We start from the raw sequence: 24,787 nt of genomic DNA on the forward strand, positions 1-24,787 counted from the left end.
TTCCATATGTGGCATGGGAATAATGCTGGTAAACACCATTAAGGAATAAGAAATCGGTTACAGAAAGTATCTGCTCCTGCTCTCCTGGTAAAAACTCCATTTTATTCAGCCCTTACTTTACCCAGGTATCTGTATGATGGAATTACTCTAATATCATTTATTTTAACTTAAGAAAGTGAAAAGTAATTTTCAGAGAGGGAAAAACTTTGTTTTCTCAACAAAGTGTTTGCCTTTTAAATTTACACACAAAAAATGTTTGATTATAAAACCCAGTTTTGAATATAATGCTAAGCTTTGCTTTCATTAGTTAAAAATAATTTTTAAACATAAAGGAAATAAGTATAATATTTTCTGCATTATTTCTCTCTCTCTCTCTCTCTCTCTCTCTCTCTCTCTCTCTCTCTCTCTCTCCCCCTGCCCCCAGTAAACACTTTACATCTTTATTTTTATACTTCCTCAGAAATAGCAAATGCGGTCACTCTCAAAACCTCCAAAGAGTTTACTAGTAGTAAAGCTCCAGTTAAGTCTCTCCACTGTTTGGTCACTGGATTCTTCATTCTGTCCAAAGCTGATTGAAGGTCTTGTAATACATCTTTGTAGCTATTTCCATAGTGAGCACTCCAAGTATAGAGAAAATCATAGGCAGGTTTCCACATCATCTATAATGAAAAAAAAAAATTAGACTGAAGCATTGGGAAATAGAACAGACAGGAAGATGGATGTTGAAAGAAAAAAAGATTTAAAGTCTCTATAGTCTTAAAAAAATGAAATGTCCATTATACATGGACTTATTTATTGTTATAGAGATGTTTTAATACCTATAAGTTTCTTCTTATACCTCTGTGTTTCTAGAACTAGAGATGTTTAAGATCATGACTACCAGTATGGTCTTCATTTTTTATTCATCCTCTATACATTGCTCATTGGATTGATGTGAATAAAAATTATCTTTCACAATATTTTGACAATAACAAATGTTATTAAAATGAATTTTTCTCTGACAAAAGTTTTAAGATTAAAATAGTGACTTTTTATTTTGCATGTATTTATGGTAAATTTTATGCTACTGCACATCATCATAGGATCTGTAAATTTTGTATTTGTAATTTTGTATTTTGTACTGTAGTTCACTTTATTCAAGCAAATATATAAAGCAGGAAAATATAACTTGATGATTAAATCAAAATAAAAGCAAAACATAGCTCTAGTTCAAAATTTAATGATATATTTTATGACCCCCCAAAAGATCAATATTAAATGCTTTTTCACTTTGCTTTCCCCAAGCACCTACCCATACCAATGACATCATTGTTTCCATAGAAATAAATGTACATCAGAGGAGAATTTCACACACTAGCAGTGTGTATAATGGTAACCAAGGCAACAGGCTCAGAAAGAACAGAGACAAAGACAGACTGCATAGGAAAAAATGGAAGAATACACACACATGTGTGCAATCATGCACACACACACACACACACACACACACACACAGAGTTTAGAATGTATTTTCTCTTAGACAAGAATAAAATGTACCATGCACTGATAATTGGAATATTTGGAATATACATTTTATTGCTAACTACTTACTTGGGCTTACTAAAGTAATTCAGTTGTAATTTAGTCACTTACAAAATGTAACAACAGATTCTGAGCTAAATATGTAGAATCGCTCTCTTAATATAGAACCTTCATTAACAGTAACATCACATAAAGTGGGGCCGTAAGGTTTAATTTGTCACTGTCTTTCAATATTATCATACAGACTACAATTGAAATGAAAAGAACTGAAGACCTAAATACAAAGTTCCATTATACCTTATTCAATTCGCATAAAAGGCCCAAAGGGTAATTTGATGCTATTTGCCCAAACAGTAAACCCAAGGATTCACAACACCCATATCCTCACCTCTCCCTAGAAAGCTCAATTCTGCAAAATAGAGAACAAATGATAACTATCAAAGTTCCATCATATCAAGATATATGATACAGCAAGAGAAAATATCTGAATTTTATTTATAAGCTCCTCTCTCATTAACCATATTTATAAACATTTATCTTCCACCATAGAGAGAATAAAAATAGGCTGTCTTCTCATTTACTTTTCCAAAGACTTACATTGTAACAAACCTTGCAAAGTACAGGTCATTACTAGTAGCTCAGCAGTGGAAGATGAATTCAGACATAATAGAAACTTTTTGTTCAGAGTCAGGTGAGTGTCACCGCTCAGATGCCAAGAAGAGCTAAATAGATTATTCGGCAGTGGATTTATCCTAACCGTAAAAGCTCTGGGACTTACATTATACACTGAATTCATCCAAAAGTCCATGCTGCTCAACTAGCTGGAACATCATTTTTCTTTTTTCTTTTTGGAACATCATTTTGCATGTATTGTTTAAAGTAATGGTATTTACAGCTAATGGCTTTTAAGTTCTAAGTTCTTATTGATTGAGCAATAAGAAACATATTTGGAAACGTTACAAACAACATCAGAGAGAGAATTTCATTAACAGGGTGATGGCATAGATTAGCATAAAGTATCACAGAAAGCAGATGTCTCTTACAAATTGCAAATGGATGATTTGGGGATTGCTCACTGCTTTGCAGATTCAGGTACCTTTAAAGTCGGAAGCAGTCAAAATGGCCTCACTGACTTTCCTAGGTAGAAAAGCTCTGTGTCATATACCCTGTCGCAGCACTGGGAATCGCTATGTATAGAAAAGTTCCAAGGCACACTCGATCATGAAGCAGCTTCTTGGTTATGCTGGGGGCAGGAAATATACCCAAGTGATGCATAAATTAGAAACTACAGATTAATGAGTGTACCAATGACACATACACACACACACACACACACACACACACACACACGTCTGCATGTTGCTGCATAATCACACTTGCTGATTTGTACTGATAGAAGAACCACCTCCTGAAAAATCAGAAAAATTTGGACAGATTCCTGAGTCCCAGACCCTAACAAAAATTTCTGAAAATATAACAACACTTCCTAGGAGTCCTCTGCATTAGTTATAAGTGCAAGGAGGAGTATTTCCCTATGCTCATTTGAGATCCCCTGGAGGCTAAACCATAATCTGGCTACAAATGGGTACAATAGCTTTGGGATGAAAACAGGCCTCCACCATGCCCATCCCCCCTGCTGCCGTCCCTTGAAGCCAGATCACTAAGAGTTGAAACCTCTACAAATTGTGAGCCAAAACAATCATTTCCTCCTTTAAATTGAGGTGTTGGATATTCTGTCCCAGTGATGAAGAAGTGACTAAGACAATGTTTTTGTTTCTAACTACAGCAAACTAAATCTGTAAAATATGATCTGTCATCTATAAAATCATCTGTGGCTGCCAACTCAGACAAGAGAGAAATAACAATCACTACATTAATGCAAAGAAAATATTCAAACTACATACTTATTCATTGATTATTTTACTTGTTAAGACATTTTATTGAATACCTACCAAAGAATTATGTCACACCAAGAAATAAAAGGAAAACTAGAGCCGATATAGCCCTTGATTGTAGAAGCTTACAGGACAGAAAGAAGGCACTTCACAAACACTGGGCCAATGTGTGAATAAATAGAATTTGGTTATAATAGTAAATATCTTTAGGTTGGTTTTATTCTATGTGATTATATATATGACATTTGCACCCAAGTCCTTAAATAGTCATATTTTAATTTCCTCAGAATTTATTTTATTTTGATTTTGTTTTCTTATGAAAGTAAATACATATCATGAATGGCAAAAATGCAAGAGTAAATTGAATATATTAAGTAACTATAAATACTGATATTCTGCCCAAAGATACATACCCAGTATGATTACAAAGAAATCTTTTTAATAAATTACAGAGAATATGAAGTTATCACCTCTGGAAATGTTTGAAGAAAGAAAATGGGTACGATAAATAATTTCCTTTCTGAGTTGACCTAAGAGAAGTCCTCTAAAACCTGGAAATGTGTTGTGAACTACCAAGATTTTTTTGGGGTTTATGTTGTCCTCTCTCTGTTGAGTATTTGAAAAATCACTTTTCTGCCTTTGCTTAATATTGTGATTAAGGGAGGATATGTAACTTCATACTTACGCTTGAGTGAATCAAAAGGAAAGTATGCTCCTGAGAGGTTTTTTTTTTTTTATTAAATTATTCTTAACAACAAAACAAATTCTCTCCGGTTTCTCATCTATATCACAAATATTTGATGCATAAACTACATTCTTTTTCTTCTCTTCTTAGGTTCCTTTAATGCTAAACTCTTAGAATCATGGGTTCATCCTTGAATAGACAGAATGAGGGCAATAAAAACACAGTTGTTACATTTTCCTCTATGAACTTTAATCTCTTATATAAAGGACAACGGCATCAGTATTTGATTTATGAAGTTCAGAAGTTTTCCCAGGTTATAGCAACTGTGTGTGGAAGGAGTGTATTTTTTCCTTTGGTTTATCTTCTCAGTATCCTGGGACAAAGTAAAAGGTAAGGGAACAATGAAAAAGCAGTATGTGGGGTTCCAAAAACGTGAAATAGGAATAGAGACAAAAAAGTAAATTTCCAAATTTAGAATGCTTATTTCCAAAAGCCAGTAAGCCTAATTAGATAATCAAGTGAATGCTGAAATGCAATTTGAATAAAGCAATTCAGATTTGAGCACAGAAGTTTTAGCCTTTTTTAGCTCATAAAATATGAATAGCATAAAGAATGTAATTGATTTTAACTACCTATGGATAATTGTATTTTGCCACATTACAGAATTAATAATCCTCCTACTTCTCTCATAAAATTATAGGAGCAACATTTTCTTTTTAAGTACTGTTAGCTGGAGAAGAATTAAGGCAAGTTTGCCTTCTTAATGATTATTACATGTGTTTTGTCTTCAGTACATAATTTACAATATCCAAGTAAGCCTCATATCATCTGTAATTTGTAAGTACATAAATATTGTTGAAGATAAGGTCATCATCATCCTCAGAAGAAAAGGGAAGCTAACATATTAGGAAGATACTCTATTTCCTCAAAAGGGAAACATTATTTGGTTAACACTTGACATAAGATCCCCTTGGAAAAGTCTTCTTGGAGCCAGCCAGCTAAATTTGCTCTGAGAATAAACACTGGGAATTTCTGGGGTTGATTATGAGTCAAAAGAAAATAGAGAATCTGTTCTTTGCTAATCCATCTGCTCTAAACAGTGTAAAATCATAGGAAAGCCTGTGGATCCAGCCTGTCTTCTCTTTCATTCCCTTCCCTTCACTTCCTTTCCCTTCCTTTTCTTTCTCTGAATTTTTCTTCCTTACCTATTCCTTCCCTTCTTTTTCTTTGAGATGGGGGGGATCTCACCATGTTTCTGAGGCTGGCCTTTAACTTGTGAACCTCTGGTCTCAGCCTCCCAGTTAGCTGGGATTACAGTAGTGTTCCACTATGTCCAGTTTACCAACTCCTGGTCAGAAGTATTCCTCGCTGCCTCCTCCTCATTAGGACCCTTTACCCCTACCACAAACACATATTGATAAAGACATCTGAATGTCAAGATTTAAATAATTTGATTTTCTTGATTCCAATTATTCAATGCCAACATTAAAGCAATGAGGGAAGTACAAGGGCAAAAGTTATGAGTAAGAAATGCAAATCTTGGGTTTAAATTAAACTCTCTTTAGATTTAGTAGATCTAGGAACTTCATAAGCTATAAATTTTCTCTGGGCCTTTAATTTTCCTTTTTGCCAAACAGGAAAAAAAGAAAAACCTTAACAAATGTCACAAAATGCACTGCTTCATCTACAGAGCTACAGTTACAAAAATTTTGACCACATTAAGTACTCACTTAATGGCATTTGTGGTTGACACTGAAGTTTATCGACAAAGCCACAGTCACATATCCAGGTCACCTACTTACAAATCCAGTGTCATTACACTAAAAGATTATCACAAATTTATTTCATTATTAGTTTTAATAAATGCCAATGTAGATCTTCTACTTACCTGGAAGTTGAGTTTCTGAAATTCCTTATTATTTATATTTACTATGATAGAACTTGATAGTGCTCGCTTTGTAAGCACATATACTAAAATTGGAATGATAGAACTTGATAAAGAAAACCTAACATCAAAAGCAAATAGTATCATATCTAAATCCATTAAAAGTATCTTTATAATATTTCATCTAGGATGTTTATTTCAATTTGATTGTCAGTGTGTTAATAACATATGATAGAGAATAAAATAAAAGTCATAGGAATACAATAAGTTACTCCAGGAATTTCACTGTGATAACTTTGTTTGCTTTCCCTATCATTTGAAAAAAACAAAGTATGCACTTTCAGTTTTTCACACTAGAGAAACTATTCGGTATTTACATGTGTGTCCTATTTATTTCACTGAAGAGTGTTGCCTCAATGTGCATCCATTTAACTATAAATATCTCTAATTTCTCATTTTATATGATTGAGTAGTAATCCATTTTATTAAAAAACCACATTTTCTTTATCCAGTCTTCTGTTAATGGGCAACTGGGCTACTTCCAAGTTTTAGCTATTATAAATTGTGCTGCTATGAACATGAAAGCACATATATCACATTCTTTTAATTCTTTGGGGGAGATACCCAGCAGAGGGATAGCTGAGTCAAATAGGACTTCCAATCCTAGTTCTTTGAGCTATCTCCATACTGATTTCCACAGTGGTTGCACCAGTCTACACTCCCACCAGCAGGGGAGCAGGGTTGCTCTTTCCTCACAGGCCCACCAGCATTTGTCATTGGTTGACTTCATGACAGCAGCCATATTTTCTGGAGTGAAGTGGAATCTCAGTGTTGTTTTCATTTGCATCTCTCGAATGACCAGTGATGTGGAACATTTTTTTCATATGTTTATTTGCTATTTCTATTTCTTTGAGAAATGTCTGTTCATTTCAGATGCCCATTTTTTGATTGGGTCTTTAAATTTTGGAGGGTTGATTTTTTTAAAGTTTTTATATTATTCTAGATAGTAGACCCAATTCTGAGGAACAGCTATTGAAATTTTTTTCCCATTTTGTGAGTTAGGAAGAAAAGGGACAAATGGAAAGGAGAAATGGGAGGGGTAGGGGAAAGAAAAGAAGGGAATGGAATTAATATGAGAAAATTTAAAAAATGGAAATGAAGTCTTTGTAGATAGGGAGGGAGAGAGAAGTTGAAGGGAGGCAAGGGGTTGGGGAAAAAAATAAGAACCAAGATTTATTATGCAAAGGTACAAATTTCCAACAATGAATGTTATTATATTGCACACCTTAAATGTACCAATATAATTAATTTTTTTAAATGAAGTATAATTTTGAAGAAGATTTAAACAATAAGTATGGAATTCTACAAGATAGGTAACTATATATATGTACATGAATATATTACTATGCCAAATCTATAGTTCAAAGATGAAGATCTGAGAGATTATTTTGTACAATTTACCACTCTTAGGAAAATTTCCACACAATAATTTTCCTCTAAGAAATTGTAAATACATTTCTCACTGCAAAAGAACAGCAAACAATATTTAAGTTCAAAGGCTAGAACCAAGGCAGTCTCAGATACAGAAACTGGACAATTCAATATCATTGCAAGCAGAAAATAGGACTTGCTACATAAGCTGGAAAACCATAATAGTCCAAGGACATTCTCTTACCATTTGCAATATATATATATTTTTCAGTGAAAACAAAACTTAAGCCTATAAGTGAAAGCTGGTCATCCAAGAGTTTTTCTTATGCATTATCAGTGTACCAGTTTCTCAGAAGCCTTGAAATCATTTCTGACTTTTTCTTTGCTTACTTATATTTTTTCCTGGTTGTAATACTAAAATAATACTATATTTTATTGCCTTTTCCAAAATCACCCAAAGTTGCAGAGTTGCCAGATTCACCTTTTCCTCTTCATTTAAACAACAGATATTATGTACTTGGTGATTGTCCCAGATATTTTATATATTACCTCCTTTGATTCTCTGAACACATAACAACTGTTCAACAAGATGGTACGTTTCTTTTCATTTTACTAAAAAGAAAAATTCCAAGAAAAGTTAAGTAACTTGCCCAAGGTCCTAGGGCTAACTAATGCTAGTCCTGGAACAGGAATCCAGGCCAGGAAACTTAGTTTCTATGCCCTGGCAGTCATTCAGGACTCACTTCCAACCATTCCAATATATGCATTGACAACATTTAGCAATGAATTTTCCTCTCTGCCCATCATCTTCTTTTCAGGGGTTTCTAGAGCTAACTGGCATAGAGCCTTTAAGTTCACTTCTCATCTTCCCAAATTATTCAAATTCTACCTATCCTTCTGAGCCAGGATGTGTTTCCTGACTGTGTATAACCACATTAATGCTATATGAATTAATTCTGAAAAGGTTATCATCAGTTTAGCACAACGGTGTAAGAACAACTGTATTCAAATCCTAGTTCTGTCATTTCATATTTATGTAACTACAGATAAAGAATATAAATGCAATCATATTGTTTGTATATATGTACAAAATGATGGATATATTGTGTCTTCCTTACACAGCTTGTTGAAATAAATGAGATAATGCAAGGAAAATGCTTACAATGACTGATAGTTACTAAACAATAATGGGAAATATAATAATTCTTATCTAATCATATACTTCTTTAAAATATTATATCAATTCAAATACTAGCAGTTTATCCCAATCCTCAGGGCCAGTATGAAAATTAGTTTGCCAGACAGGGAAAAAAACTTGTTTTTCATTTTGTTTATGTGTATGTTTTGTTTTGGTTTTGGTTTTGGTTCCTAAATGAATTTTTAGAATCCATAGACCCAGAAAACATGTTAAATGCAAGGATAAATAAGACACTGAGGGTAAAATTATGAAGGAAAGATAATAAATGCATGGGAAGAATTCTATGTAAAATTAGTCATTCATTTATACTATAAGCAAAAGTAACCATAGCTCACCTATTTTCCTATCATTAATCTAGATGTAGAATGAAATGCTCTAAAATCTCTACCTGCCAGTCAGAAAATAAGGAGAAATAAAGACTACTCCTCTAAGATACAGAAGATTAGATCTGTGACAAAGAAATGGTGATGAAAAAAAAAAGACTTAAAATACACCCTGCCAATTATAACTCTCCACAGGTGAATGGTTTCTGAGATGAATAAAACAGAAGGAGCATAATCTTTATTGCTAGACAGTGGACCAATAGGTAGCTCCATCAAGAAATTATTTTTCATATATGGTAATGATCCTCAGAAGGCTAAGTGAAGAACACTTACTTCAGAGATATGAATGCATTACACCTAAAATCCCCAGTACTTTCTCTTTTAAAAAATTCAACTTTTAAAAGAGGGCCATGGTGCCGCTGCCTGCTTCAAAAGCACAAAGACCCGAGTTTGATCCCCAGTACCAAAAATAAATAAATAAATAAATAAATAAATAAATAAATAAATAAATAAAGGGGTGCTATTTTTCTAATATTTTGTTTATTTCTACATTTTTAATTAAATCAGTAATAACTTCAGAAAAGCTCCAGCAAATTTGTATTAGCTTTCACATAAAATACTTTGGCAATGGTTACATCTTTATAGCACAAATATATTTTTTTCCAAAAGAAATAATTTAAAAAACATATTTTACTTAGGATAGGATTCTAATATCTATATGTTTGCTTTAAATATACAGAGGAATTACAATATCATTGGAGACACTGAGTAACATTTCTTAAAATTTAATTTGGGGTGAAGGTTAATGTAAAAAATGAGAAAAGAATAAGAAATGGATGAAAGTATTCTAGTAAAATCTAAAACACATACTATTAATGTTCCTTATTCTTTAATAAGTTTGAGGTTTGATGAAGATATTCAGGCAAATTTTCATAGCTATATATTCTGGACTGAAAAGAAGACAAAGAAAAAATGGAATGATTTACTTAATACCTCAGCCCTGACCACACTTTCAGGCTTTGAGACGTGGTCATCCTGCTGTATTTGGACCTAGATCCCAAACTTGGTTCTGAGATGTTCTAACTCTGAAGTTATCTAACATCTACAACAATTTTGTGTTGTAAACTTGTTATTAAACAACTTAATTCTTCTGGTATTCCTGGAAAAGCACTGGGTACATGTGACATAACTGTCTATCAATACAATAAAAATAGCCAGCCGCCATCACTCAAGCACCAGGAGGTAGCCTGGGCCCCGATCCACCATGGGAAGGAAAGGCACACCTGCTCCCCACTCAGCCGCCATCGCTCAAGAGCCGGGAGGTAGCCTGAGCCCCCATCCACCTCGCAAAGGAGAGCCACGCCTGCTCCTGACTCAGCCACCATCATTCAAACACTGGGAAGGTAGCCATGCGGGCACCCCTGGAGCCCCATAAGCCCCCCCCACTGCACTCTCAGACCTCCTGACTGTGCCAGTCTTTGGACCCACTCTGCAGAGGCAGAGGTGGTCATCAAGGGTATTTTTCTGAGTTCCCAACTTTGAACATCTTTAAAGAAAGGGTGTGGGAAACCTGTAGTAGAACAGGATAGAGTTCAACCATTCAGAAGGTTGGAGAACTCAATCTGGGCCTTGCAGCCCGAGGTCAGTCAGCATCATGGGGTTCAGCCATCAGCTAACTGAGACCAGGGGTCTAGCATCCTCGCTCTGTCTGAGCCATTAAATGGTAAATACACCATATTGAAATTTTGTTCACTGCAGACATGTTCTGGACTGCTTCTTGATTTCAATATAATTCAAATGATTTAAGGGTGATAGACTAGTGACTACCACAGGTGGTCAGTTTCCAAGTTGTGCTTGATCTTAATGTGTTGCTGATTGTATCAGTTGGGATAAAGCATTGTGGTTGATTTGATGAGCTGTTTTCTCTGATGTTATGAAGATGAGAATGTCTGTGGGTCATTAGAGACCCAGAAGCTAGGGTGCAACTATATCAGGAAGATTTGGGTGATAATCCAGAGATTAAACCAAGGACAGTCCGACAACAAAAATAAAAATGAGAAAACACTTAAGCAAGACACAAGGACAGACTTCCAGTTAACCAATGGCAAACAGTAGGGCAAATGAGGATGAAAAGGCTGATAGTGAACCACCAGGATACCCTGAACTCAAAGCACAGGAAGTAACAAAACAAATCAATCAGGCTCTAGAAAAATTCAAAACAGAAATAATTTCCCAGATAACCATAGAGATAATGAGCAAAATGGAAGTAGCGATTTGAGACTCTAGAGCAGAAACTGACAAAAAAACAGATGAGCTCAGGACCATGATAGAAGCCATGAAGGCCCAGCATAAGAAAGAAATGGAAAAAATAAAGGCCCAACATAGGAAAGAAATGGAATCCATAAAACAGATTCAAACAGATATCCAGGAGATTAAACACTCTGTTGAAAGTATACGCAACAGAATAAAAGAATGCGAAGATAGACTCTCGGATATAGAAGATAAGATCATAGTGACCATGAAAAGAGAGGTCTATTAAAAACAGTAAGGGATTACGAGAAATCAATCCAACAACTCCTAGATGATGCAAGGAAGAATAACATAAGACTGATAGGAATCCATGAAGTAGCAGGAGAAAATACAAAGGACATTAAAAAGCTGTTTGCAGAATTAATGACAGAAAACTTCCCAAACAGAGGGGAAGAATTTGACATTCAGATAACTGAGGCATATAAGACACCAACTAGCTACAATCAAAAAAAATCTATGCCTAGACCTATAATAATCAAGATCCCAGAAACCCAACAGAAGAACAAAAAACTACAAGCAGTAAGAGAAAAGAAAGAAATCACATAAAAGGAAAACCCATCAGAATCACAGCAGTCTTTTCAACACAAACCCTTGAGGCAAGGAGAGCCTGGAATGAGATATTTCAAGTACTAAAAGAGAACAACCTCCAACCTAGACTGATGTATCCAACAAAACTCTCTTTCAAAATGGATGGGGAAATAAGACACTTCCACAATAAAGAACAACTGAGAAACTACATGAATACCAAACCAGCATGACAAGCAATTATAAACAAGATCCTAGAAAAAGACAATGAAGGCAACAACACCATGAGGCCCAACAGAGCAAATCAAATAGGCAAGGCAAGAAATTAAAAGGAGAACGTGAAAAAGTAAAAAGAGTCAACAAAAGGCTAATAACATGTCAATAATAAGTCAGTACATATCAGTTATAACCAGCAATGTCAATGGCCTCAATTCACCAATCAAGAGAAATAGACTGGCAAAATGGAATAAGAAGCAAAATCCAACAGTATGTTGTATACAAGAAACACACCTAGTGCAAAAAGAAGCCCATAGACTGAAAGTGAAAAGATAGAAAACAATTCTCCATGTGACAGGAGCCCAGAAAAAAACAGGGGTAGCAATCTTATTTGCAGACAAAGTAAATTTCAAACCAAAACTGATTCTAGCATTATTGATGTAGGACAGTACTGTGTCACACCTCTATGAATGTAAAGTATCTTGTACCTGCTTTATGATACATACTAGGGACTGTGCTTTATCAGAGCTACATTTAATGATATTACTCTAGAATGTTCTCTTTCCAGATGATGATTAAGATGCTAATAAAATAAAAATGGTCCCAGGTACCACAACAGCAACAGAACTTTGCTGTTTTCTGGATATTACTCTTTTCTTTGTTTTTTTGTTTTGTTTTTAATAGAATGTGCTGAATGTCTATAATTTTTTTCAGATGACTGCAGAAACTGGAAAAGCTGTTGCTGCTATTGATGTATAACATACTATTATTAGTCTTTTTATATAAATATATATATACATATATATATAAATTGAATTTTGGGAAACTAACGGTGCTGCTAACTTTGGAAAAAGTCATCCCAATTTACTGTGTTGAGTTGGCATTGTACAGAAATGGACAGCCATATTGGTCTAGAAATGTTAATTTATTTTAATTTTTATTTTTTTCCATGTGTACAGGGGTAACACATCGTACTAAATATGTCAGGTCATATCTACATGGGTTTGATTACAGAAACTAATAAAGTATTCTCTAAATAATGAGAACAAGAATAAGACTGTAAGAGCAAGAAGCAATTTAAATATGTTCAGGGACCATTTTCATCTCCAGAATTAAGGATTATTTTAATGTTACATCATTGCCTTTTCTCTTTTAGTTTCTTTTTTAGTTTTATTTAGGGTTCCCTATTTTTAATGTTCATACAGAGATTTCTTTAACTGAAATACCGAATAGTTTCTTTGGTGCAAAAAGCTATAATAGTACACAGGATCCTAATGAGATAATTAATAATGTGAAACAGGAAGTAAAGGGCTAAAGGTATAGGGAAAGTGGGAAGGGAGGGGGAAAGGAAATAAGGGAGAGGAAAAAAATATGAGAAGCTGAAAAAATGGAAATAAAGTGTGTGTAAATGGGGAGGGGAGGAGGGGGTGAAGGGAGGGCAGGGACAAGGGGAAAAATGAGAATCAAGACCTATTAAGTAAAGGTACAGAATCCCAATGATGAATGTAACTGTATTATATACCTAGATTGTACCAATAAACTCAATAAAAAATACAAAAAAAATACAATAAAAATAGAACAGAAGGAAGCCAGAGAAATTGAAAGGGATAGAAAAGGAGTGAAGGAGCAGAAGTGAAGGCATGACACGCACAGAAGGCAATTTTTGCCCTCTGAACAACTGAGATGAAGAAAACAAATGCAGCAGAGGAACTGCTAAGTTGGTTCTCTTTTGGCCCCAGAGCCAGTTCCCTCCCTGTACACCTACTGTGCGGGACTAACACCAGTGTGTTCTGAAATCACCTGCTAGACTTGTAAATAGACACTTAAAAATTAATTCCTTCCACAGAGGGGAAAAAATCGTACATTTGTATTTTTTTAGGGAGATGGAAATTAGTATATATTTAGCCTGTAGTTTTTTTATCCTTTTCATGATGCAGTTTTTTAATGAATTAATTTTATTGGAACATTTAAGGTATACAATGTAATGACATTCATCATTATTTGCACCTTTACATAATCCATCTTGGTTCTTATTTTTTCCCCATTCCCCAGCCCTCCCTTCAATCCCTTCACTCCTCCCTATCTACAAAGACTTTGTTTCCCTTTTTTCTTTTTCTCACATTAATCCCATTCCCATCTTCCTTTTACCTACCCCTACCACTCTCCCTTCCCCTTGGCACCCTTTGTTCCTATTTCACATTGTACCTTTCAGTCCTTACTTTCACTTTCAGTTTCCTCACACTAGAGAAACTATTCAGTATTTACACATATGTGTCCTGATTATTTCACTTAACAGTATCACCTCAATGTACATCCATTTAGCTATAAATAAATCTAGTTTCTCATTCTTTATGGCTGAGTAGTACTCCATTTTATTTAAAAAAGAACACATTTTCTTTATCCAGTCTTCTATTGATGGGAAATTGGACTGTTTCCAAGTTTTAGCTATTATAAATTGTGCTGCTATGGACATGGGTGCACATATATCACTGTGGTATGATTCTTTTAATTTTGGGGGGAAGATACTCAGCAGAGGGAATAGCTGGGTCAAATGGGACCCCCAACCCTAGTTCTTTGAGTTATCTCCATACTGATTTCCACAGTGGTTGCACCAGTCTACACTCCCACCAGCAGGGGAGCAGCATTGCTCTTTCACCACAATCCTGCCAGCATTTGTCATTGGTTGACTTCATGATAGCAGCCATTCTTTCTGGGGTGAGGTGGAATCTCCGTGTTGCTTTCATTTGCATCTCTCGAATGACCAGTGGTGTGGAACATTTTTTCATGTTTATTTGCTATTTCTACTTCTTTATCTGAGAAATGTCTGTTCATTTTAGATGACCATTTTTGGATGCGTCTTTAAATTTCGGAGGAATGATTTTTTTAAGTTCTTCATGAATTCTAAATAGTAGACCTTTGTCTGAGGAACAGCTAGTGAAAAATTTTTCCCACGTTGTGGGTTGTCTCTTCACACTATTGGTAATGTCTCTTGCTGTGCAGATGCTTTTTAATAAGAAGACATCCCACTTGTTTGTTGTGCTAGTTCGTGGGTAAATGAGGTTTTGTTCATAAAATCTTTTCCTACACTAATGTCTTCAAGAGTTCTACTTAACCTCACTACCAACCAGTTTAGTGTTTCTGTTTAATATGTAGATATTTAATCCATTTTGATTTCAGTCTAGTGCATGGTGAGAGATACAGGTCTAATTTTAATCATTTTTAAGCTGAAACCTGGTTTTTGCACAACCATTTATTAAAGAGGCTATTTTTCCTCCTGTGAGGGTATTTGGCTCCTTTGTTGAAGATGAGGTGGCTGAGGGTGCCTGATGTTGTTTGTGAATCTTCTAATATCACACTGGTCCTCAGGTCTGTGTCTTTGCCAGTACCATGCTGTTTTTTTGAGACAGAGTCTCACTATGTAGTTGAGACTGACCTGCAACTCACTATGTAGCCCAGGTTAGTCTCAAACTCACAGCAATCCTCCTGCCTCAGCCTCCTGAGTGCTGGGATTACAGGCATGTGCCACCACACCCAGCCACCATGCTGTTTTTGTCACAGTAGCTTTGTAGTATAGTTTCAAGTTTGGGATTGTGACACCCCCTACCTTGACTTTATTGACTAGAATTGCTTTTGTTATTATAGGGTTCTTCTGATTCCAAATGAATTTTTGGATAGTTTCCTCAAGGTGTGTGAAGTATGCTGCTGGGATTTCAATTGGGATTTCATTGAATCTATATAGCTGTTTTGGTAGTATGGCCATTTTCACCTTGTTGATTCTTCCTACCCAGGATCAAGAGATATCTTTCCATTTTCTGATATCCTCTTCAATCTCTTTTTTCAGAGTGTTGTAGTTTTCAGAGTAGTGGTCTTTGAATTCTTTTGTTAGGTTGATTCCTAGGTACTTCAGTTTTTTTGGATGCTATTGTAAAACAAATTGTCGCACTTCTCTCTTGGTGAGTCTGTTTTAAGTGTACAAGAAAGTTATTGATATTTTTGTGTTGACCTTGTCTCTAACTACTTTGCTGAATTTGATTATTAAGTTTAAAGGATTTTGGTGGAGTTATTGAGGGTCCTCTAAATAGAGTATCATGTCATCTGCAAATAATGACAATTTGATGTCTTCACTTCCTATATTTATTCCTTTTATTTCTTTCTCTTGTCTAATTGCTGTGGCTAATATTTCTAAAACTATATTGAACAGCTGTGGTGATAGTGGACATCTTTGTCTTGTTCCTGATTTTAGTGTGAAGGATTTTAGTTTTTACCATTTAGTATGATATTGGCTGTTAGTATTTCATAGATGGCTTTATCAGATTGAGGTAGAGACCATCTATTCCAGTTTTTTGGAGGGTTTTTATCATAAATGTGTGTTGGATTTTGTCAAATGCTTCCTCTGCACCTATTAAGATGATCATATGGTTTTTTTCTCTTGGCTCTATTAATATAGTGTATTACATTGATTGATTTACATATGTTGAACCATCCCTGCATCCCTGGGATGAATCTCAATTGGTCAGGGTATTTCATCTTCTTGATGATCTCCTGCATTCTATTTGCAAGTATCTTACTAAAGACTTTTGCATCTATGTTCATTAGTGAGATTGGCCTATAGTTCTCTTTTATGATTAAGTCTTTCACTGCTTTGGGAATCAAGGTGATGCTTGCTTCCAGGAATGAATGTGGGAGTATTGCTTCCCTTTCAATTTCACTGAAGAATTTAAACAGGAGTGGTAGTAGTTCCTCTCTAAATGTCTTATAGAATTCAGCAGTGAAGTCATCAGGACCCGGACTTTTCTTAGTTGGTATGTTTTTAATTATGTTTTCAATTTCATTGATTGATATAGGGTCTTTTAGAATTTTTAGGTCATCTTAATCAAACTTTGTTAATTCATACAAATCTAGGAAACTGTCCATTTCATCTGTATTTTCCATCTTATTGGTACATAGTTTCTCGAAGTAGATATTGATGATCCTCTGGATTTCTGCTGGATCTATTGTTATTTCACCCTTTTCATTCTTAATTGCCTGTATTTGTGCCTTTTCTTTCCTTTTCTGATGAGGTTGGCTAAGTGTTTGTCAATTTTATTTATTCTTTTGAAGAATCAACTCTTGACTTCATTGATTTTTTTTTATTGTTCTCTTAGTCTCCATTGCATTAATTTCTGCCCTGCTCTTTATAATTTCCTCCCTTGTATGTGCTTTGGGTTTATCCTGCTCTTCTTTTACTGGACGCTTGAGGTTATGTGACTGGGTTGTGTAATTGAGCTCACTTTGTTTTCCTAATATGCATGTTCCCTATGAATTTTCCTCGTAAGACTTTTTTCATTGTATCCCATAGATTCTGATATGTTGTATTGTCATTATAACTTAATTATAGGAACTGTCTGATTTCTTCTTTAGTATCCTCTGTGATCCATTGATTATTCAGAGGTGTGTTGTTCAATTTCCATGTGTTTAGGAGATTATTTAGGTTTCTTTTGCTATTGTTCTCCAATTTCATCACACTATGGTCTGATAATATACGGAGGATCATTTCAATTACTTTGCATTTACTTAAACATATTGTATGAGCAAGTATGTGGTTTATTTTGATGAATTATCCACATGCAGCCAAAAAGAATGTGTATTCTGATTGTGTGGGGTGGAACACTTTGTAAACATGTATTAAGTTTATTTGTTCAAGAGTTTGATTGAGTTCTACTATTTCATTGTTTATTTTTTGCCTGGTGATATATCTATTTGTGATAGTGGGATATTGATGCCTTCCATTACTGTGTATTAGTGCTTATATTATTCTTCATGTCCATTAGTATTTGTTTTATATAGTTGGACACACTAGTGTTTGGTGCACATATATTAATTATTGTCATCTCTTCCTCTTGGATTGTTCTCTTTACAAGGATGTTGTGTCCTTTGTATCTCTTGATCAGTGTTGATTTGAAATCAACTTGATATGCAAAAAGGATAGCTACTATTACTTTTTTTCAGGTTCCACATGGAGTATTGTTTTCCACCCTTTAACTTTTAGTCTTTGAATTTCTTTTTGAATTAAGTGTGTTTCTTGTATGCAGCATATTGTTGGATCTTGCTTCTTGACCCATTCTGCCAGTCTATTTCTTTTGATTGGTGAATTGAGACCATTAACATTATGGTTATAACTGATATATCCTGACTTATCCTTGTCATTACTTTTGCTTTTTGTTGGATTCTCCCCCTTTGCATTTAATTTCTTATTGTGCCTGATGGATTCATTCTGCTGGGCTTCCTTGGGTGATCCTCATTGTCATTTCCCAGGATATTGTTTAAAAAATTTTGGAGTGTTGGTCTGGTACTCATGAAGTTCCTAAGGTGCTCTTTCTCATGAAAGTATCTTGTTTCTCCATAAATTTTTAGAGATAGTTTTGCAGGGTACATCAATCTGGATTGGAGGCTGTTTTCCTTTACGGCTTGAAATGTATCACTCCAAGGTCTTCTTGCCCTGAGGGTTTGTGTTGAGAATTCCGCTGTGATTCATAGAGGCTTTCCTTTGTAGGTGATTTGTTTCTTTTCTCTAACTGCTTGTAGGATTTTGGTCTCCTATTGGGTTCCTGGAATATTAATTATTTTATGCTTATTTGTAGATTATTTTTTATCATATTTAGCCTGTAATTTAAGTGGCCTAAGAGGAAAAAAATTCCTATAGGTTATAGAATGTATCTGAGTGGTGATTGCTAGTATTAATCACAGTAAACGTAACTGTAGTCTCTAGAAAAACATGTAAGAGTTGTCATTTATGCTTCTGAATATTTATCATCCTTAAACATAGACTTAGTCATGTATGATTTGGTCTGTGCAAAAGTAAATAATGGAAAAGTAGGCTGTTGGCTCCCATCAAGATTTTGGTGAAAAAAAGCTATAAACACAGAGAGAAACAAGATGCTTAAGGAGGAAGACAGAATAAATAGTTCTCCAGTAAGTCTCAACAAAACACTAAAAATGGGGCTTTCTTAAGAAAAATAAGAAGTTACACTTTAAATTAGACAACTTTTTAAATTAGCAGTAATGTCAGAGTCAGAACAGCACATTTCTCACAATATTGTTCTTTTTTTCCTTCTTAAGGACTTCTGATATCTTGGCTCATTCAGTACACACTTGGGTCCATTTTTCAGACTGCACTGAATGCTCTTTATAGATTGAAGTGCCCTTTAAGTTTATACAGAAAAACATAGTCTGTGGGGGCTGTAATTCACTAGTCCTCAGCCACTCCTGGCATAAGGAGTTCTTGACAGAGAGCCAGCTCTGAGAACTCAGAGGCCAGCTTGCTGACACTCCCTGCAGCTGCTGGGATTTAGCTGACTTGGTTTGAGTCTTTACTCTTCATGGAAAGATTACTTTGTCTTAGTCACCCAGTTAGGACAGTTGCTTTATAGTAAGAAAAATTATTAAAAAATTAATACACAGTTCAATACCCAGAATGGATGTGGAGAGTATAGCTCTGCTTCTACCAAGTCATCATCTAATAAAAGAAAGAATGTTTTGCTAAATACACTTATGTGAAAGATACAGAATATTTTACATGTGTTCATCATTGGATTTTTTTTTTATTTAATTCAGTAAAAGGTGACTCACATTGCTTTATGGTAATCAGGAAAAAATACTTAACTTGTGCCTGGCAGAATATATTTGTTATAATAGTGATTAAAAATGACAGTATTATCCTTGATCTCTTTTGTCAGAGTACTGTAGTTTTCAATTTAAGGGTCATTTACTTCCTTAGATTGATTCCTAAGTATTTATTTTTATTTCATGCCTTTGTGACATGTAAGGTTTCCTTAATTTCTCTCTCAGTGAGCTTGTTATTTATGTACAAGAATGCTATTGATTTTTGAGTGATGTCTTTATATCCAGCTGTGCTGCCGAATTTGATTATTAAATCTAGAAATCTTTCAGTGGAGTTTTTGGGGTCTTCCATGTAGTGTATCACTCATCTGCAAGTAGTGATATTTTAACTTCTTTCTTTCTTTTTCTTACTCCTTTTATTTCTTTCTCTTGTTTAATTGTTCTGGCTAATTTTCCAGAGCCATGTGGAATAAGAGTGGTGATAGCAGACATCTTTGTCTTATTCCTGATTTTAGAGAGAAAGCTTTCAGTTTTTGACCACTTAGTATGATGTTGGTTTGTCATAGATGGCTTAGGGTTAGGGTTTGGGTTAGGATTAGGGTTAGATTTAATACAATCTCAATCTAAATACTAACAGCGTACTTCACAGAATTAGACAAAACAATCCTAAAATTAATTTGGAAACAGAAGAGACCTAGAATAGCAAAAGTAATCTGGGTAACAAAAGCAAGGCTGGAGGCATCACAGTCCTTGACTTGAAACTACAATAGAAATTACAGTAAGCAAAAATAGCATAGTACTGGCAAAAAAAGAAGCAAACAACAACAGCAACAACACCAACAACAAAACAGACCTGATAATTTACAGAACAGATTAAAAAATAGAGAAACAACTCCAAACACACTCAGCCACCGCATCTTTGACAAAGGGGCAAAATATCTTCATTGAAACAAATATAGCCTCCTTAATAAATAGTACTGGAAAACTTGGCTTTCCAAATGCTGAAGATTACTGAGACCCATATCTCTCACCATGAACAAAACTAAAATTGAAATGGATCAAGGACCTAAATATTAAAACAAAAATCTTAAATCTATTGGAATATAGAATAGGTAGAATTCTTAGAGATATAGGTGTAGGCAAAGACTTCATGAATGAAACCCTGATCACACAAGAAATAATACAAAGATTTAACAAAGTGGACCTCATCTTATTAAAGAACTTTTGCACAGTAAAACAAACCACCAACAGAGTGAAGAAACAACCCACAGAGTGCAAAAAAAATTGCCAGCTGTTTTTCCAGGGACTTATATTTAGAATATATAAAGAACTCAAAAAATCAGAACTTAAAGACCCAATCTTAAAGACCCAACCCAAAAATGGGCATATGAAATGATTAGACATAGACTTCTTCTTAGATGAAGAAGTACAAATGGCCAATAAACATGAAAAAAATGGTCAACATCATTGGTCATTCAAGAGATGAAAATTAAAGAACACTGAGATTTCATCTCACTCCAGAAAGAATGGCTGTTATCAAGAAATCAACCAATAACAATAACTGGCAGGGGTGTGGGGACAAAGTTACCCTTCTCCACTGCTGGTGGGAGTATAGACTGGTGCAACCACTGTGGAGATCAGTGTGGAGATTTCTCAAAAAACTAAAACTACAGGTTCCATTTGACTCAATGATTCTCCTTTGGTATCTTACTGAAAGAATTAAAAGCATCACACCACAGTGATATATATGCACACCCAGGTTTTTAGCAGGACAATTCGTGATAGCTAAATCTTGGAAACAGCCCAAATGCCCATCAATGGATGAATGGATAAAGAAGATGTGGTATTTTCACACAGTATTATATATCAGTATTGCTTTGATATATAGAAGGATAAACTTCAGACATGTATAGGTACATGGATTTACCTTGAGACCATACTCCTAAGAGAAACAGATGGGGAAACACAATGTTTCACTACTGTATCATTTCTCTGGTGTGAAAAACTGATAGTAAATATAGTCCAAAATGTATAATAGATTTTTGGGAAATGGGAAGAAAATGCTCAAATTAGAAGGGAAACATGGATAGGGGAGGGGGAAAGAATGCAAGGAAAAGAAATAAGAGAATAGAAGGAAAAATGGAAATAAAACCTTTGTAAATAATGAGGAGAAGAGGGGTTGAAGGGAGGGGAAAGGATTAGTAGAAGAAAAAGGAAGAAACAAGGTATATTGTGTACAGGCACAAATTCCCTACGAACATGATCACTATGTATATCTAAAATGTACCAATAAATTTGTTTTATAAAACCAGTATTTACAGGGCAAAAGTTTACTTTGAACTGAATGCTGCCATTCTGTATTTGGTATTTGTAGTTTGTAATGTATGAAACTTATGAAGGCAATGATAAAGCTCCTAGACATCACCATTGTTCACTAACAGGTTTCACATGACTCACCCTCTTAATGTTTCTTGCCATTCAGCAACGTTTGCAACAAATGAATAAGTCAGTATCTGAGGCTTATTAATAATTCTTATTAATATCTTCCTCCTTTGCTTTGGCTTCGTCCAATTGCCTCACTTCAAAATTCAACTGTTCTATGTTTCAGGTTTTTATGTCCCTGCCTATTAAATGGTCCATTATTTAATCAACTCATTTGACCAAAGGCCATATAAATATGAAATTCAAGGACAAACATCAACACATTTCCAAGGCTCTTAATTACTTAAGAGTGATGCATGTGTATTTCGGATAGTTTTGATCAGTTTCAGAAGTAGTAATTCAGTTAGTAGATCTTTTTGGAAGTGCTCCCAATTAACCTGTGAATATGGTACAGGCTTGATTACACATTTTACCTGGTCTGCAACTTTTCACCATAGCATTAGACATTAAAAAAAAAAAAATCTCACCTCAACAGCAACATCTCCAGTTTTTCCTTGATGCGGAATTTCATATGTCTCTATTTGTTGCTTTGTGAGTTGTACTAACTTTTCAGCGAGTTCTCTCCAGCCTTTGCCAAGCTTGACAGCTGAAGTCAAAATAACAGCCTCTTGGATAAGATGTGCTACTAACCCTTGGCAGTCCATCTTCAGCAGAGCCTACAGCAGTAATTACGTGTCATAATTAAAAATGTTTTGTTTTTTCCTTTAAATTAAGAATTTCATTACATATTCTAGTAATCAGAATTAAAAAAAAAACACATATAACTGAGTATTCTAAAGCTCAAATTGTTGATTTACCGCTATGTAAATTCAACAAGCGCTATAGTGGACATAAGCACATCAGAATTGGAAGAGATTGAAGACTAAATAAGTGGCTTAGTATGTAATCCTGGATAAGCTGCTGAACCATTGTGTGTCTTTGTGTCTTTAACTGTATGAGGAAGACAGTGAACTACACAATTGCAAAATGACTGAGGTTTCAATCATCCATAATCTATCAGTTCAGGATTGATTCACAAAAATAATTCCTTACCTTTCCAGAGTATTAGCTACGGGATTTCTCTAAAGAGTGAAATTACTGATGATAGTAAGTAAACATTTTATTTTTTCACCAAAATGTGATTTTTTAACTTTCTAGAATTTGATCATGTTTAGCATGCATGAGGCTGAGTTCAATCTCCAGCAACTCCCCTGCTCCAAAAAAAATATGAAACTTCTTACAATCTTCCCTATTGTATAAAAATAAATCATTCCAACTTTTAACAAAGCCATTGATGCTCATGAATTTTGAAACAACAAACCGTCTCTCTCAGTACTAATGCAATTGTGTTAAATAAGACACAGACTATTAAAGATAAAAGTTTGGTAAATGGCCAAATGAAAAAGCATCAGACACTTTCTTCCTTTTTGAGTATTTGAGCATTTTCACTCAATGGGTATGTTTCAAACAAGTCTACAAGTTTCTGCTTCGTTTTGAATATATTTTTAGAAATAAAATTTTACTTATATATTTTCATTGCTCAAATAAGCAAATGAAAGTGTTTGCCTGCTCCTCATTATTTAAGATTACTCAGAATCTTTATCTACCATTAGGATACAATAAATAAAAATTGATTGGGCCAGGGATTTAGCCCAGTGGTTCTGCCACCTGCCTTGCAAGTACGAGGACCTGAGTTCAATTCCCGGTGCCAAAAAAACAAAAAAAGAATGACCAAATTAGGCAACCACTGAAGTACATAGGTGTTTAGTCCTGTGGAAGTATATGATTAGAAGGTCCACCCATGGTCCTTCCAGTACCTAGACTGTACTTGTACTGTATTTTTGCTGGGCAGTTAGGTCCTCAGTGAGAATCAATATTCAGCCGGTGGGATCCTGAAAGTGCTTTTAGTAGACTATTCACTGGCTTTACCATTGTCTAATCCAGGTTTTGCTTTGAGCAAAAAGAAGTCTCCACTTGAAGTCATACAGCCTAAGTTTACAATACATCTCCCCAAAGACTAAGACTTCAGATAAGTTACTCGATATTCCTACTTAATAATTTTAAATTTGGATGTGGTGATAATACTACCCTGTCTAATTCTGCATAATAATATAAAGATTATATCAGATGCTGAAAGGCTTTACTGGGTGTCAAGTATAGAAGGTAAGCCACTTGTAATTCTCAATTTGCCAGCCTCCTCAGATTATTCTACAGTCCAAGAATGCTTATTTAGTACACAGATGAAATTTTAAGAGATAGCTCTGTGCCCCATGTTCAATCAACCCCCTATCAAATGGCTAGGCCTAAGCTTTCTCCATACAAGTCTTGAAGCCTTCACTAAAGTAGGACATGTGTTTGGGGCCCCCTGAGGAACTAGTCTCTTGAATGGACTTTCTCCTATGATTTTCTGTCTAGTAATCCATTTGTTATCATGTGCTCCAACACATATAGGTATCATCAGGCTTAACTGTTCAGATATCGGGCTAATGTAATTGCTTTTCAAGAATAGAGAGCAGAAAAAAGCAAGTTTTGATTCAAATCTTTGTGGATATATGCTGAACATGAGATGTAAGAAGTAATAGCTATGTCAAAATGCGTTTACAGAGCCAGGCGTGGTAGCACACGCCTGTAATCCCAGCATTCGGGAGGCTGATGTAGGAGGATCACTGTGAGTTTGAGGCCAGCCTGGGCTACATAGCGATTTCTAGGTCAATTTTAAACAAACAAATCAAAATGCATTTACAAATTGGGGAGGGGGGAGGGGGTGAAGGGAGGGCA

The 24,787-nt window shown here is 34.9% G+C and overlaps 1 protein-coding gene across 2 annotated transcripts in view; it reads right to left on the reverse strand.

Moving 5' to 3' along the window:
• Positions 1-406: 406 nt before the first annotated feature.
• The window catches only part of Macc1 (MET transcriptional regulator MACC1), a 78,194-nt gene continuing 53,813 nt past the window's right edge, over positions 407-24,787 (reverse strand). For both annotated transcript variants that reach the window (XM_010641091.2, XM_010641090.2), the window contains exons 5-6: positions 22,498-22,686; positions 407-659 (exon numbers count right to left, since the gene is read on the reverse strand). In XM_010641091.2, coding sequence (XP_010639393.1) covers positions 447-659; positions 22,498-22,686 — 402 coding nt within the window. In that variant the 3' untranslated portion in view covers positions 407-446. The remainder of the gene's footprint in view (positions 660-22,497; positions 22,687-24,787) is intronic.

This window comes from Fukomys damarensis, unplaced genomic scaffold, assembly GCF_012274545.1.
Source record: "Fukomys damarensis isolate Sample0158 unplaced genomic scaffold, DMR_v1.0_HiC HiC_scaffold_4, whole genome shotgun sequence".
NCBI classification, from domain to species: Eukaryota; Metazoa; Chordata; class Mammalia; order Rodentia; family Bathyergidae; genus Fukomys; species Fukomys damarensis.